This window comes from Trichomonas vaginalis, chromosome IV (assembly GCF_026262505.1).
Source record: "Trichomonas vaginalis G3 chromosome IV, whole genome shotgun sequence".
NCBI lineage: Eukaryota > Parabasalia > Trichomonadida > Trichomonadidae > Trichomonas > Trichomonas vaginalis.
In genome coordinates this window covers 22554275-22567974 of record NC_067206.1, presented here as the reverse complement: position 1 = coordinate 22567974, position 13700 = coordinate 22554275, and the positions used below count along the sequence as shown (strand labels likewise).

At 31.4% G+C, this 13700-nt stretch overlaps 5 protein-coding genes and 2 pseudogenes across 7 annotated transcripts, besides 5 other annotated features; 5 read left to right on the top strand and 2 right to left on the bottom strand.

Annotated features, from left to right (window-relative positions):
• Nucleotides 1-132: 132 nt before the first annotated feature.
• TVAGG3_0148420 (beta1,3-galactosyltransferase family) lies at nt 133-1178 on the top strand (the record flags this gene model as incomplete). Its single annotated transcript, XM_001304086.1, has 1 exon — nt 169-1098. One exon carries the CDS (start codon nt 169-171, stop codon nt 1096-1098), a length of 930 nt encoding a protein of 309 aa, XP_001304087.1.
• Nucleotides 1179-1488: 310 nt separating this feature from the next.
• Nucleotides 1489-3769, bottom strand: TVAGG3_0148410 (armadillo (ARM) repeat-containing protein family; the record flags this gene model as incomplete). The annotated part of the gene is made up of 1 exon (XM_001304087.1): nt 1547-3760. The coding sequence occupies one exon, from the start codon at nt 3758-3760 to the stop codon at nt 1547-1549; it is 2214 nt and encodes a 737-aa protein (XP_001304088.1).
• Nucleotides 3770-4520: 751 nt separating this feature from the next.
• TVAGG3_0148400 (ribose phosphate diphosphokinase protein) lies at nt 4521-6440 on the top strand (the record flags this gene model as incomplete). The annotated part of the gene is made up of 1 exon (XM_001304088.2): nt 4850-5524. The coding sequence occupies one exon, from the start codon at nt 4850-4852 to the stop codon at nt 5522-5524; it is 675 nt and encodes a 224-aa protein (XP_001304089.1).
• A 231-nt stretch (nt 6441-6671) lies between these two features.
• Nucleotides 6672-6708: a mobile genetic element.
• Nucleotides 6672-6708: a terminal%2Cinverted (terminal inverted repeat of Banshee-A3 transposon ID:TVAGG3_0148390).
• Nucleotides 6709-7282: 574 nt separating this feature from the next.
• Nucleotides 7283-7320: a mobile genetic element.
• Nucleotides 7283-7320: a terminal%2Cinverted (terminal inverted repeat of Banshee-A3 transposon ID:TVAGG3_0148380).
• Nucleotides 7321-8948: 1628 nt separating this feature from the next.
• Nucleotides 8949-9164, bottom strand: TVAGG3_0148370 (uncharacterized protein; the record flags this gene model as incomplete). The annotated part of the gene is made up of 1 exon (XM_051224545.1): nt 8949-9164. The coding sequence occupies one exon, from the start codon at nt 9162-9164 to the stop codon at nt 8949-8951; it is 216 nt and encodes a 71-aa protein (XP_051109531.1).
• Nucleotides 9165-9992: 828 nt separating this feature from the next.
• Nucleotides 9993-10869, top strand: TVAGG3_0148360 (annotated as a pseudogene). Its single transcript has one exon. A coding segment is annotated over exon 1 (877 nt).
• Nucleotides 10870-11019: 150 nt separating this feature from the next.
• Nucleotides 11020-13700: part of a mobile genetic element that runs on past the window's edge.
• On the top strand, nt 11762-12583 carry TVAGG3_0148350 (uncharacterized protein; the record flags this gene model as incomplete). The annotated part of the gene is made up of 1 exon (XM_051224544.1): nt 11762-12583. A coding segment is annotated over one exon (822 nt), but the record flags the coding sequence as incomplete, so codon positions are not given.
• TVAGG3_0148340 lies at nt 12743-13410 on the top strand (annotated as a pseudogene). Its single transcript has one exon. A coding segment is annotated over exon 1 (668 nt).

Below are 13700 nucleotides of genomic sequence, written 5' to 3'. Positions count from 1 at the left end.
ATATTAGAGGAAAGGGACAAATTTTTAAACGATAAATTATTGTCCTGTCGATAGACTCAAGCATGTCGTGAATTAAAATATTAGATAATTTCTTCCAGGATTCAAATAAAAAATAAAAGTGACAAAATGATTCCGGAAGGTAGATCTAGATCTTATTTTCTTGCAACAATGATCGTAGTATCAACATTTCTTACTTCGGCGTCAGCTGTTTACTTCCGTTTTAACAGTAAGCCTTTAACTGCTAAACGACAAAACGTTTATTACAACACGTCAGTTGCTTTTTATGTTATTGTTGGTGCATCACATAAAATTCCACCAGATGAAGATCTCAGAGGTAAATTCTGGGAGTGGCAACTTCCATATAAAGATCTAAATGCAACAGTTGATTACGTCAGTGACGGTCCTGTCAATATTACTGGCATTCCTGCCCTCGTTCCTGGTGTTAATCCAAACGCTCGCTTTGATGATCGTCAATTTTGCATCAGAGCCCCTTATACATGGAAACATTTCGTCGAGAAACATGGAGAAGCGAGATGGTACTTCAGAGGCATTCATGATACATTTGTTAATATGTCTGGTCTCGTCGAAACGATGAAAAACCTTGAAAGTCAACTTGATCCTATGAAAGAATTCGGATTTGCATATAATGTACATGAGTATGGCTATCAATTATATCCTCATGGTGGAGCTGGTTACTTGTTTTCAAATTATGCAGTTAAAAAATTCCACGAAAACGCAGGAAGATTCAATTATTACTGTCATCAAATCGCCGATGATGTTGGCTTAGCTCCATTCATGAGGGATGTCTTTGGACTCGATGTTACCAAATATATCTCGAAATATTTCATTACAACGTGGCCAAATACAGAAAATGATATTATTTTCAAAAAAGAATACTACAAAGTTGGACAATGTCCTCCATATTATCAACTATACAACGGTGCTGCAAAATTAACTCCATGTCCTGCACATTCTGCTGTTTCTCTTCATATGCACAAAGTTAATATGAAATTGGCATTGGATCTTATCCAACAGACACCAGAAGAATTTTCTGTTACATACCCTAATCCTTCTACACCTACTTTCTGTAAGAATTAATTTTTTCTTAGAATCTAAACTATTTTTGTTTGTTTTGTTATCGTTTATTGTAAATATAAACTTATTTATATTGTTTGAAATTATTATTGGTCGCTCTAATTTAGAATATAAAGAAAAAAATTCAATTTGATCATAAATTAAGAGAATAATTTAATCATCTACCTCTTATTTCGCATTTTCTCCTGATTTTTCAGATAATATCATTTTGTTATGGATTTAAGTTAGACATTCATAGAGAATGATTCAATATTTACATATATAGTTTTAAATTCTTATTAACATTGAATAATCATGTTACAGAAATTAGTTTTATTATGAAAATTATGCATTTTGAGTGAATTCAAATTGAGATATTTTCAAATTTCAAGAGAAAAAGCAAGATATTTACAGTGAAAAACGACTACAATTAGTTACATATAAAGATAAATAACTTTTTTTAAATAAAATTTTATTCAATAATTGAAACAGTTTGACTTGAAGAAGGAAGCATCTTTAAGAATGCAGGAACATCAGATCTAGCGATACCATTCTTTATTCCGACGCATCCATTCCAGCAGACCCACATTCCGTCCTTTAATCCGTCAGCATTTCCTTGGCAAGGCAATTTACCCCAGATATGCTTAGCTACTTCATCGTCGTGGTCTATCTTGTAGAACATATCGATTATTGGTACGCAGAGTTTGATATTCAAGACTTCTTGTCCATCTTGTTCAACTCTTATTCCAATATTGGGGTTTGTCATCTTGTTTGACGTAAAAGTGATCGTATGGTTGATCTTAGAGCCAGCGTTAAGGTCGGCAATGACCCAAGGAGAAATCTGATTCGGAGTGAAATTCGATGGAATGTCGAAATACACTTTTAGAGAGGTTGTGAGCTGCTGGACGCTCAGTCTTACATCGAGAGCTATCGATTTGTTCTTCGCTGTGATCTGGGAAGCGACTTCTACGTTCAATGCGTGGGATGTTGGAGAAACTCTTGTATAAGGCCTTGATACGCTGAAAGACTGTAGCTTGTTGATATCGGAGATACCGTTGGAAAGGTATCCGATGTCTTTCGACGTACAAAGGAAAAATGGATCTACAAGAAGTTCTTCGCCGGTCAATGGCCCAGCTTTAAATGATGAAATCAGAGGGGCCTTCATCTCTTCATCGATGTCCTCGAGCTCATCTGGCTGAGCGAGGGCTCCAATGCAGCGAGTTAATCCGACTCTGAGAAGAAGTGGCAATTTCTCATGAATCTTGATGTTCTTGAAGTCTATGACGTCGGGATATTTGGTAAATAAGTGCGGGAAGAGGAGATTCTTCATCTGAACAACAAGATTTGATTTGAAATTCACAGGAGCAAAGTATGAGAGGTAAATAAGTAACATGGCACGAACTCTGTCATCTGTAATGGATATCGAGATATCAATAAGCTCTTGTAATGAGTCAACTGTGTACATATTGCAATTAAATAAGTAAAGAAAGGCTGCACCGGTAGCTACGTACCAGGAAGCATCTTTCCTGGTCCATGTAAGTAATTTCTTGATGTCTCTGATATGATTTGTGTTATCTTTGATGCCAATGATGCAAGAAACGGCAACAAGCTTTGAGAAGTAGTTCGGATTGACGCCAGGACCTGAAGCCTTATCCATAATGTTAGGAAGAAGGCTGTACATGCGAGCAACTGTTGCATATAAAGCAACTAACTTGAATTCTGTTTGTCCTTGCTCCTGTAATAGCATATCGCTGATTGTTTCGAAGAATATCTTGTCTTGTGCAGGTGCTTCTGCTTGAATAAGGATCTTTAAGTAAGCTGTGTATAATTCAAGGCGAAGACCATTAGAAAATGTGTTTTTGATGATGTCAATGTAAAGAGGGAGTACAACATTGAGTGGGAGATTCGATATCGATGGGAAATCGTTGGCCAATGGTAGAGATGATAAAATATAACAAGCAGTTGAGATGGAAGAGTGGGTAACAGGGGCGATTTGCTGGCTGATTGTTGGCTGCGTGAAGTTAAGGATGAATTCGACCTGCTTCTGGTTGATTAAATGTCCTAAAACAGGAAGAATATCAAATATTTGATCTTTGTAAGGAGCTAAGATTTCCTGGATGCGGGGATAGTCAACAGAGATCAAGAACATGATCCAGTTAACAGATAGGAACACAAGCTTCGGACTTTTCATAGTAAGGTTGTCTAGAATGGATTGAACCATTTTATCAGTAATAACAATGTTATCTCGGAATTTGTAGAGTGTGGAGAAGGCTGAAAAACGAATTTCGACGTTTTGATCGTCAAGGAATTGATTGATAAAATTAAAAGTGTTAAACTCTTGTAAAATAGAACTTGTTGGTGCTGTGCTGATGCAAAGGAGGAATTCTTCGGCAAATTTCCATTTTGGTGAAAGCTGAGTCTTGAATTGGGCAAAAAGTGGAGACCAAAAGCTATCTGGAAGATCTATGCTGCTAAGAGCAAAGAGAACACGCTTCTTATATTCATCTTTGACTTTTGGTGTGATTAAGAATTGTGTAATGTGATCAGAACAAAATCCAGGATCAATCTGTGGAGATGTCGCTAAATATTCGACATATTCAACAAACGTCTCGTATCCACGTGGAATGTTCTTGTTATTCTGAGGTTGAACGGGAACATCATCAAAAGGAAGCTTCCCTTGAAACATCAGATAAAATTTGCTAATAAAAAAAGTGACGATGTGATATAAAATTTATAAGGTATTGGTTCAAATCTAGGTTCTACCGGATTTTTTAATATTTATTCATTCGACTTGAAATAGTTTTTCAATTTCTTATAATGACCTACACAAAATTATTTGCTGTTAAAAATTCGCTTTCCGCTCATTTTCTTCTCAAAATTAAAAATTCCTTCACATTATGTTAAAAATGGAAATGATAAAATGAAGATCCTCCTGATAAAGGATGTAATTATTGTCAAAATGTATCTGAATTAATATTTACTGAATTCCTGACAGGCTTTAACCTTAAATTTGTTCGTTCATTCAGCTCAAATAATCATGTTATAACTCAATATTTGTTAAATATCTATCATCAATAACGATATAGCATGCTTCTATCCTATAAATATTTTTAATATGTCAGGTTGCTTTTATTGTTGTCAAAGGATTTCACAAAGATTATTTGAATTGAAATTTGAAATCGTAATTTGTTATTACAATTCTATCAAACCCTCAAGTAGAGTGTATACATGAATGTCCATGAGTTTCTTTCCAAACAGAGCGATATTGACATTTTTCGATTTTGGCCTGAAAAAAAATTATCGCCTTTTAATGGAATATGATGAGAATAGGTAACTATGCAATTTTAACTGGGAAATAAGAATGAACACCTATACAAAATCGGAAATTCAATTAAAATTAAGCGTAACAGCGGTTAGAGATCTGAAATCAATTCTTTACCCTCTCAATTTATTTTTTTCATTATTATGAGTGAACTTCTAATTCTCAGTACAGAGAAGTCCAAATACTTTTCGGAACTAATTGAAAAAGCAATTAATTGAAGCTGGATTCCACCCATTCCATCTAAACATCATTAGATCATCTTTCCCAAGTGGTGAGAAATATTATCGCTTAGACGTTCAATCAAACTTCGAGCTTCTCGACAAAACAGCTATATATGTCAGTGCGCTTGCAACTGATGATGATATTCTCGAAGTCGTTCGTGTTGGATCTCCTTTGGTTCAATACGGTGTCAGACGTCGTGTATTCATTATACCATTTCTTGCATACTCAACAATGGAGCGTGCAGTCCTTCCAGGCGAAGTTGTCACAGCAAAGTGCACAATTCAAATGTTATCATCTATCGGCTCTGGATCCAATGGTAACGTCTTCCTTTTGTTCGATCTCCATACAGCTGGCCTTCTTCACTATTTTGAAGGTCCTTGCTTAAAGCTTGAGCTTTACGGTCAAAAAGCATTATTAAGATCATTACCACTCATTGATTTTGATCCTGCAACATTCATGTTTGCATCTGCAGATCTTGGTCGTACTGCTTGGGTTAACGCATTCGCTCGTGAAACAGGAACACCAGTCGCGTTCATCAGAAAAGTCCGAACAATGGTTGGTTCTGAATCAAGATCACAAGCATTTGAAGTTATCGGTTGTGTAAAAGATAAGCACGTAGTAATTTACGATGATATGACAAGAAGTGGTTCAACTCTTGTTCACGCAGCCGAGAAGTACCTTTCTGTTGGTGCACTTTCAGTTGACGTTCTTGTTTCTCACTTCCTTCCAAACGATGAAGAAGTTATCAACTACATAATTAAGAGTCCTCTCAGGAAGATTGTTGCTTTGAATACACATCCAGCAACTCAAATGCCTCTCATTGCCCAGCATCCAGAAAAATTCGTAATCGCTGACTGCAGCAACGAATTTGTTGATTGTTTGAAGGAAATCATTCCAAAGAATTAATAGCCATATGTTTATTACACTATTCTACATATAAATGTTTTATTATGACTCTTTTTCTTTGTCTCAATTCGGAATTTTTTTATCAAAATTTCAATCAGATGTTTTCTTTTTAATTTGATTTAAGGATCTCGTATGGAGAAAAATCTTCTCCAACTCTAAACTTCAGTTTGGAGACACTTTACAAATTGTAAACTTTAAATTGGCAAAATATATATCTAAATATCAGTCATATTCCTAAATTTAACTCTGTTTGCGCTCAAACTTAATATAGAGAAAGTACTTAACATTTAATTTAGAATTGGCAAAATATATCAAGGAATATTTTTGTAATTTCATGAATAATATAAATGAAAGTAATCAACATAGAAATGCGAAAGCAAACTCCCTTAGGCTAAATTGATTTTATTGGGAAACAATGAAAAAATATTTTAGATTTAATTTTATCGATGATCTAAGAGAGATCATTAATAGATTAGATGAAAACTATTGTAGTTTTATTTGTATTATCAAATAAAGATTGTTTTAAATTGAAAATGCATAAAAATTCTGTGATATGATATTTTGTGGTAGTGGCTAATATCTATAGGTGAAATATAATATAAACTCGCCATAAATGCTGATTAACATTCAAGAAATAAAAATTCCAATAATATATCTAAACAAATATTGGAACTATCTCTTGGGATCAGTAGATCATTGAAATCCCAAAAATATTGCCCATAGGAAGTTTTCATGAAAACGAAGGCAATGCCCGTCTCCAAAGCTTCTCCATTTCTCCATCTCCATGGAGAAATTGAATTAGTCTGTCTTCTCCACCAATTCAAAATTGAATACTTTCTCCACGTCTCCATGGAGAAAATGTGAGGTGAACTCATTGGGCGTTTTGACATTTCAAACTTTACAAATCTAATGGTTTGTAAAGTTAAAATCTGACATTTTTGATAAGAAACTAGGGGTATAATTTACATTAAAATTTACAAAATTGGAGAAGCTTATATTTTGGAATTTGGAGATCCCAGCCGTTATTTCTCCAAACGAGATCCTTATTTGATTAGTTTAAAATCATATAGCATATTGATTACCGCTTAAATTATTAATCAGTATATTTCCAAATTTTTTTCAAAAATCCAAAAATGAATCAAATTTGTAATAAACAGAAATTCATCAAAAGTGACAGCTCTCAATTTTTTGACATTTGTAAATTCTAAATTGAATGAGAAAAATGAAATAATACTAAGCATAATACAATATTCTAGATTTAATTATAATTAGGAAAAAGTTAGTTTTGAGAGTACTTTTCATAGGCATATAGAATGAAATCTTCTGAAAAATAATATCACATAAACTCATATTATTTTCTAATATATAACTATTTTATATAAAAATCAAATTCAATGATCTTAAAAGCGAAGGATAAACCTCAAAATTTACGAATATAATGAGTGGGAATAGGCGTAAAGCAAAAATTGATATTTCATATGGTTTTATGATAGATAAGCATTATATTCCCACTCATTATATTCGTAAATTTTGAGGTTTATCATTCGCTTTTAAGATCATTGAATTTGATTTTTTATAAAATAGTATATATAGAAAATAATATGAGTTTATGTGATATTATTTTTCAGAAGATTTTGTGTTCTTCTTCAAAATTTTATTTTTTTATTAAAAAGAATCTTTACAAAATATACATTTACTTTAATTAATATTTAAAAACGTGCTCTATCAAAAGTTCCAAAAATTCAATATTTTAGCTTTTCTGAGGTGTCACTTTTGATGAATTTCTGTTTACAACAAATTTTCTTGAGAAAATTATTAATTTATATGAAAAACCAAAAAATTTGGAAATTTTAAAACAGTGTTACTGATTAATATTATGTTAGTAATTTAATATTCATCGTAAATATTCTTTACTATGCCAATTTGAAATTAGTAGTATATGTGGACGGGTTTAGTGACTTTTTTTGTTACATCTATATATAGACGATGCATTAAAATATATTTATTTATAAACACATTAAAAAATTAACATTAATTTTAAAATAATTTATTTTTTTATCTTTTATAAAAGAAGCTATATATAGATGATGTCAGATATTCCGCGATTAATTAAACATTGTTTAAATCCTGAATGGGTTAAACTTCAATTTAAAAATGAAGATTGTGAATTATTAAATGAATATGAAAGCCAAAATAAGCTAATGAGGTATAAATATAATGATAAAGAATATTTAATTTCATGGAATCAATGGAGTCATAATCAAAGACCTCATAAACGAGAAGAAGAAAATTGAAAATAATGAAATGGAAATCATTGATGACATTAAAGAGGATGGAATTCCTAAATTTTGTAGAAAAACCTTTAGAACTAAGTTAGGAGCATATAAACGTAGAGTATTAAATCCTGAATACATAAAACATATATTTAAAAAGGAAGACTGTGAATTATTAAACGTTAATGAATATGAAAATGCTAAATCAAAACTGAGATATAAATATATTGGAAGTGATGAAAGGTGTAAAGATAAAGATAAAGTTTATTCAGTTTCATATAATAACTGGCACACGTTAGGGATAAGAAAACATTTAGGAGATTATGGTAAAAGTTCTGAATTCTTTAAATCTAGTATGTACGAGAGAGTAAAAGAAATTAGAAATAATTATTTTCATGAATAAAAAATAAACTTTTAAAATTCATGTCTCAGAATCAACATTGAACTTTAATAAACTAATGATTATTTGAATTTATGAAATCAATTATTTGATTCATTCTTTCTTCAATCTCTTCTATTCTTTTTGTTAAATCATCTATTTTCATTAATGAGGTGATTCTTGATTGAGGAATAGATTTCAAACTAACCACTCCTTTTATTTTTGAAATTTTGAATCCATCAACTTTAAACATTTTATTCAATTTACACGTTGTCAATTCTTCAAATAATTTTTTATTGTTAGCATAATAGTTATTAAATTCTTCAACAGATGAAAAAATTTTTATTTCAGTAATTGGTTTAACAACGTTTATTTTTTGTTGAACATTTTCACTTTCATTTATTTCATCCTCCTTTGTTTCATTTATTTTTAAAATCGGTTTCATTTATTATAAAATAAAAATTAGAATATAAGTGATGAAATATATTTTTTAATTAATATTAAATCAGAAATGGCGGCAGGATTCTTTAAAAAATTATGGGATGGAATTAAGAAAGCTGCGGGTTGGGTTTATAAAAAGATTATTAAACCCGTTGCAAACTTTTTGGCACCAGTAGCGAAAACGGCAGGAACTATCATAGGTGGAGTATTAGGTACTAAAGCAGGTAATCCGGCGATGGGAGCACAAGCAGGTAACGCAGTTGGTGGAATAGCTGAAGGAATACTTAATAAAATAGGAGGTAGATAGTGGAAAAATAAATAAATATTATTTTTATCTTAGTATCGGTTGTAGTCTTTGATAAACTTTTTCCCCTTTATTTAATATTTCTCTTATTGGGGCAGCTTTTGGCGTTATTGATTCAGCAACGTCACTAATTGCTTCTTTATTCTTAAATATCCAATTTGCTCCTTTCTTCATTGTTTCCCAAACTTTATGCGCTCCTCTTTTTACTTTATCCCACAGTTTCTTAAAGAATCCTGCAGCCATAGTTGATTTAATATTAATTAAAAATTCATTTTCATCTTTTAATTTTGATTTTTTATTTATTAATAAATGACGACTAACTATTTGGTGCCAAACACTAAACCGATTAATGGAAATGTGTTTCATTCATTCGAAAAGATAAATGAAATATTCGCAAAGAATGACGGTAGAAGATATTATAGAGAACTTGAAAGTTCATGCTATGACTCTGATGCTCCATATTTTGATGATAAACAAACTCATTTAAGAATTACAAATCCAGCTCATGATGTGAACCAATTAGGTGACACATATATTAAACGCAAAGTTAAAGCAACTCTAGTTTCAAATAAAGCTTTCACATGTGATGCCGCTTTTAAATGCATACGTTTATTCGTTGGTTACAAATCATCAAATCAAAGCTTTAAACAATTAGAAGTAGAAACTGAAAGAGGTGATGCCGGTTATCTTCAGATGGATTGTGCCCGTGAATCTTTCGCATTTGCAACATATAAACCAAAATCAGAAAGGAAAGTTAAAAAGTTTGTTCATTCGTTATATAATAATGTTCAAAAATATGATAACTCAGTATGTGGTAAATATATTGACCCTTCAGAAGTTTTCAAGAAAGCAAATGAAGAAGTTGATATCACTTTTGATATGATTATTCCGGTAAATGATTTGTTAGCATTTCAGGCGTTCGATGATTATCCTAAATCATTTGGTGAAATCATTCTTAAATATTATGTTTTCAGGGATACTTTAGTATTTTGTCAGGTTGACCCGTTAAGAGTTGCTGATTTACAAAATTACGTTTATGAAAAGATAACTGATGAAAATTATGAAAAGATTATGAATCATGTTTATAAATATGATCGCAAATTCCAACAAATCGGACTTCCTACCAAATTAATTACAAGCTTAGCCGCTACATCTGCTGACGCAACAGTTGATGACGTTATTATTTCATGCACAAAGATGGAAGTTTTAGAGGATAAATGCATTACACCAGGATATGGTTTAATTGAAGAATCAGTTAAAGCAATACCACGTTTATTCAGTAAGGAAGATCCATTCATGATTCCAGCTCAACATATTGACGTTCGTTCACTAAATGGAGGTTGCATCACTCCTGAAGGTATCAGCTCAGATTTCTCATGCTCTTCATAATGTTACAGATGTTGTGTTAGCATTTCCGAAGAATGCAATGCAAAGAACAGTTTTAGAAAATCCAATGCTTCGAGGTCTTCAGGTCACTATAGATTCCAGAAACTTCCCCGATCAAGCGATGACCACAGTGGGTGACATATTCTTTACACGTATGCTTCAAGCTTCTGATTTAGATGGAGTGAATGAATGCACGGAAGAATACGAGGACTCATTAACTAGACCACTAAATGATGATGATGGCAAGCCATTAACTAGAACATGGAAAGACCAAACTTCATTCTTATGCACTATTCCAGTTCAACGTGATGGAGCGGGTATATTCTTTGATGGATTAGAAACTTTCAATTCACAAGTTACAGTACAAGTGAAAGCTTATCCAATCATTCAGGGTGAAAATGACACTTACTGTTCAAAAGTGACAAATCCTCCTCAGGTTTGGTTTACTAGGACTACATATTGGACATGGACACCGGATGAAGGTTTGAAATATCATCCAACAGGTACACCACCACAGTATAGAAGTTCATATGATGAAATATTGATGAATAGAAATGTTTAAAATTATAAATTTATTTTTGATTAAATGGATTTAAATTCATCCACCCCTTATGAAGAATTAGCGGGAGTATATAATACATACGTAGATGATATGATTAATGAAGCATTGAGTGATAATAGAAATGCTTTATCTAAGGAAAAATTAATGAAAATTCCATATTCTGAATGTTACTTAAATTCAATCACTGCAGCAATTGGTAAACAAAATAAAGGTAAAACGTTAACGATATTAAAACAAATTATCATTATTGCTAACACTTCACCCCATTCACATGTGTTAATTTATATCAACCGTTCAGGTTCACCTTCAGATGATACATTTGAATCTTTAAAGCATTTAATCAAAATTCCAATTATTTATTTATCACAAGAAGAAGCAGAAGATTATTTAAAAAACTTTTTAATGTATAAAGAATTATATAATACAATCAAGAAGCAAGGATTAGAGGATAAAATTATTGATAAACAACGGGATGAATTATTTGAAACACTTTCTATTTCAAATTTTGATAGAGAATTTTTGCATTCACTCATTTTTCTAGATGATGCAGTGAAATCAAAACTAATAACAAATGAGAAATCATATTTTAATCAGTTATTAACTCAATGTCGACACATTCAGTGTTCATTCTTCATGGCTGTTCAATATTTCAAAGCATTAAGCACAAACATTAAATCAAATCTATCAACACTTTTCATTTTCAGTGGGTTTAGTCGTCAACAGTTGAACGTTATGCTTTATCAAGTGAATTTACCAATGAGCATTAATGAACTTTACACACAATATCAACAATTAGGTGAACATGGAAAAATAATAGTTGATTTAAATAAAGGAGGTGTTAAATTTGATTAACTTTTTATAATTAATTTTTATTTTTTATTTATAATTAAACATGACAGAAATAGCAAATCTTCTACAGGTTCCATTAAAACAAGGGACAAACAAAAGGGGTGCATATAATAGAACTATGAAAGTTCCTGATGGAATGAAAGAATTAGTCCACATTGTTGCCGGTCTTCAAAAGGATGTAAAACAAATGAGAAATGTTTTAACATTACCAGAAGCTCAAGCATATGCCAAACGTCACGGTCTAAATTGGGAAGCACATGAAGCAGACATTACGGGTCCAAATGGAAAACCTGATGGTATAAATGAAGTTTTCGTTACTGATGGTCAAGGTAATATTAAAGTCATAAATGGGTATAAATTAACTGTATCTGATTATCCTAAACGTAAAGCATATAATGAACGTTATCCTATGCAATTTGATGAAAATGGAAAAGCTGTTAAACAATACATTGGAGAAGGTGAACATGGTCCAATTAATTCATACCGTCATAATCCATATTCTTATTTCAATGACGAATTAAATGCTATTGAAGAGGGACCGGATGGATTACCACGATATGTTAATCAGTTTGATGGTCAATATGCAAATTTGAGACCTGAAATTCCAGCTAAGAAATTCTTTAAAGTTGCTTTATTCGATCCAGTGTTCAATGAACAGAAAGAAGCAATGAAAGCAGAATTTAAACCAATTCAAGTGGCAAGAATTTCTTCATCTTCACTTTCAGAAGCGTTCAAGGAATTGATAAAGAAACCACTTTATTCTCAACAAGGTTATAACTTCGATTTAATTAAAGAAAGTGATAGACGTAAATTAGAAAAATCAGATGGTTTTAAGAATGCATGTAATGAAATGATTAAAGATATTGTAAATGATAAAATAAGACTGGAAGAAACTCAAAGCATATCAATAACATAATTGGTGCAGTTACAAAGAAAGTATAAGCAAACATGATGAACCTTGGGATATTACCGTAACAACTAAATAAAACTTTAAATATATTTTTCTTTTTTTATTCAATTATAAATGAGAAGACGTTTCACAAGTCAAAAGAACACAAACGCAAAAGCAGAGATTACGGTTGGTTATAACGTAAATGATGATAAATCACGAATTATTCAAAATGTTAAAGTTAATGTTAGCCCTGAATTAACTCGTGACTTACCAAAGAAAGAGGAGGAGCAAAATAAAGAAGATGGAGACCCAATCATTTTATCTGAACCTGGTAAAGAACCTGTTGAAATTCCCACTTATCCAACATACCCCCCACCTCTTTCATCAAACATCGAGAACCCAGGAATCTACGATTCCAGTCGCAATGCACCATATAAAATAGACATTAATTCTGAATTAATGAAAATTTACCGTGATATAATAACTGATAATTATGATTCAATAATAAATTTAATTGATCAATCCGGTTTAATTATTTTACCTTATGAATCATTAATTCACATTATCGCCATTCTTTGTGATGTTCAAGATTCAGACGTTAAGATTCAATTTTTCATAGATGATGAGTTTCATGCTGCGGAACAGTTGCAAAAATAAATCCTATAAAGGATATTAGCACAATTAAGATATCAAAGAATGGAACAACAACTGAACTTCATTTAACATATAATGATATTTATAATAAAATAGTTGATGAATATAAAATATCACTTGAAAAATTCTTTGTTAAGGCCATTTAATATTCAAGCATTAACATTATTGAATAATAATCCTTTGAATCATAATCAATAATAATTGACCTTTCACCAGTTTCTATCGTTTGTTTTATTTCTTTTTGTTCCCCACTATCTGGATCGGTCATTGTAATTGTTTTTGTTATAGTATCAGCTTTATCTTTAACTTCAATCTTTTTTCCATCGGGATATTTAAACCAAAATTCCAAAAATTCGATATTGTCAATCTGTTCATATTTTAATCTATCAATTACATTTTTAATACCATCTGAAAATCTTATGAAATGGTCATTATA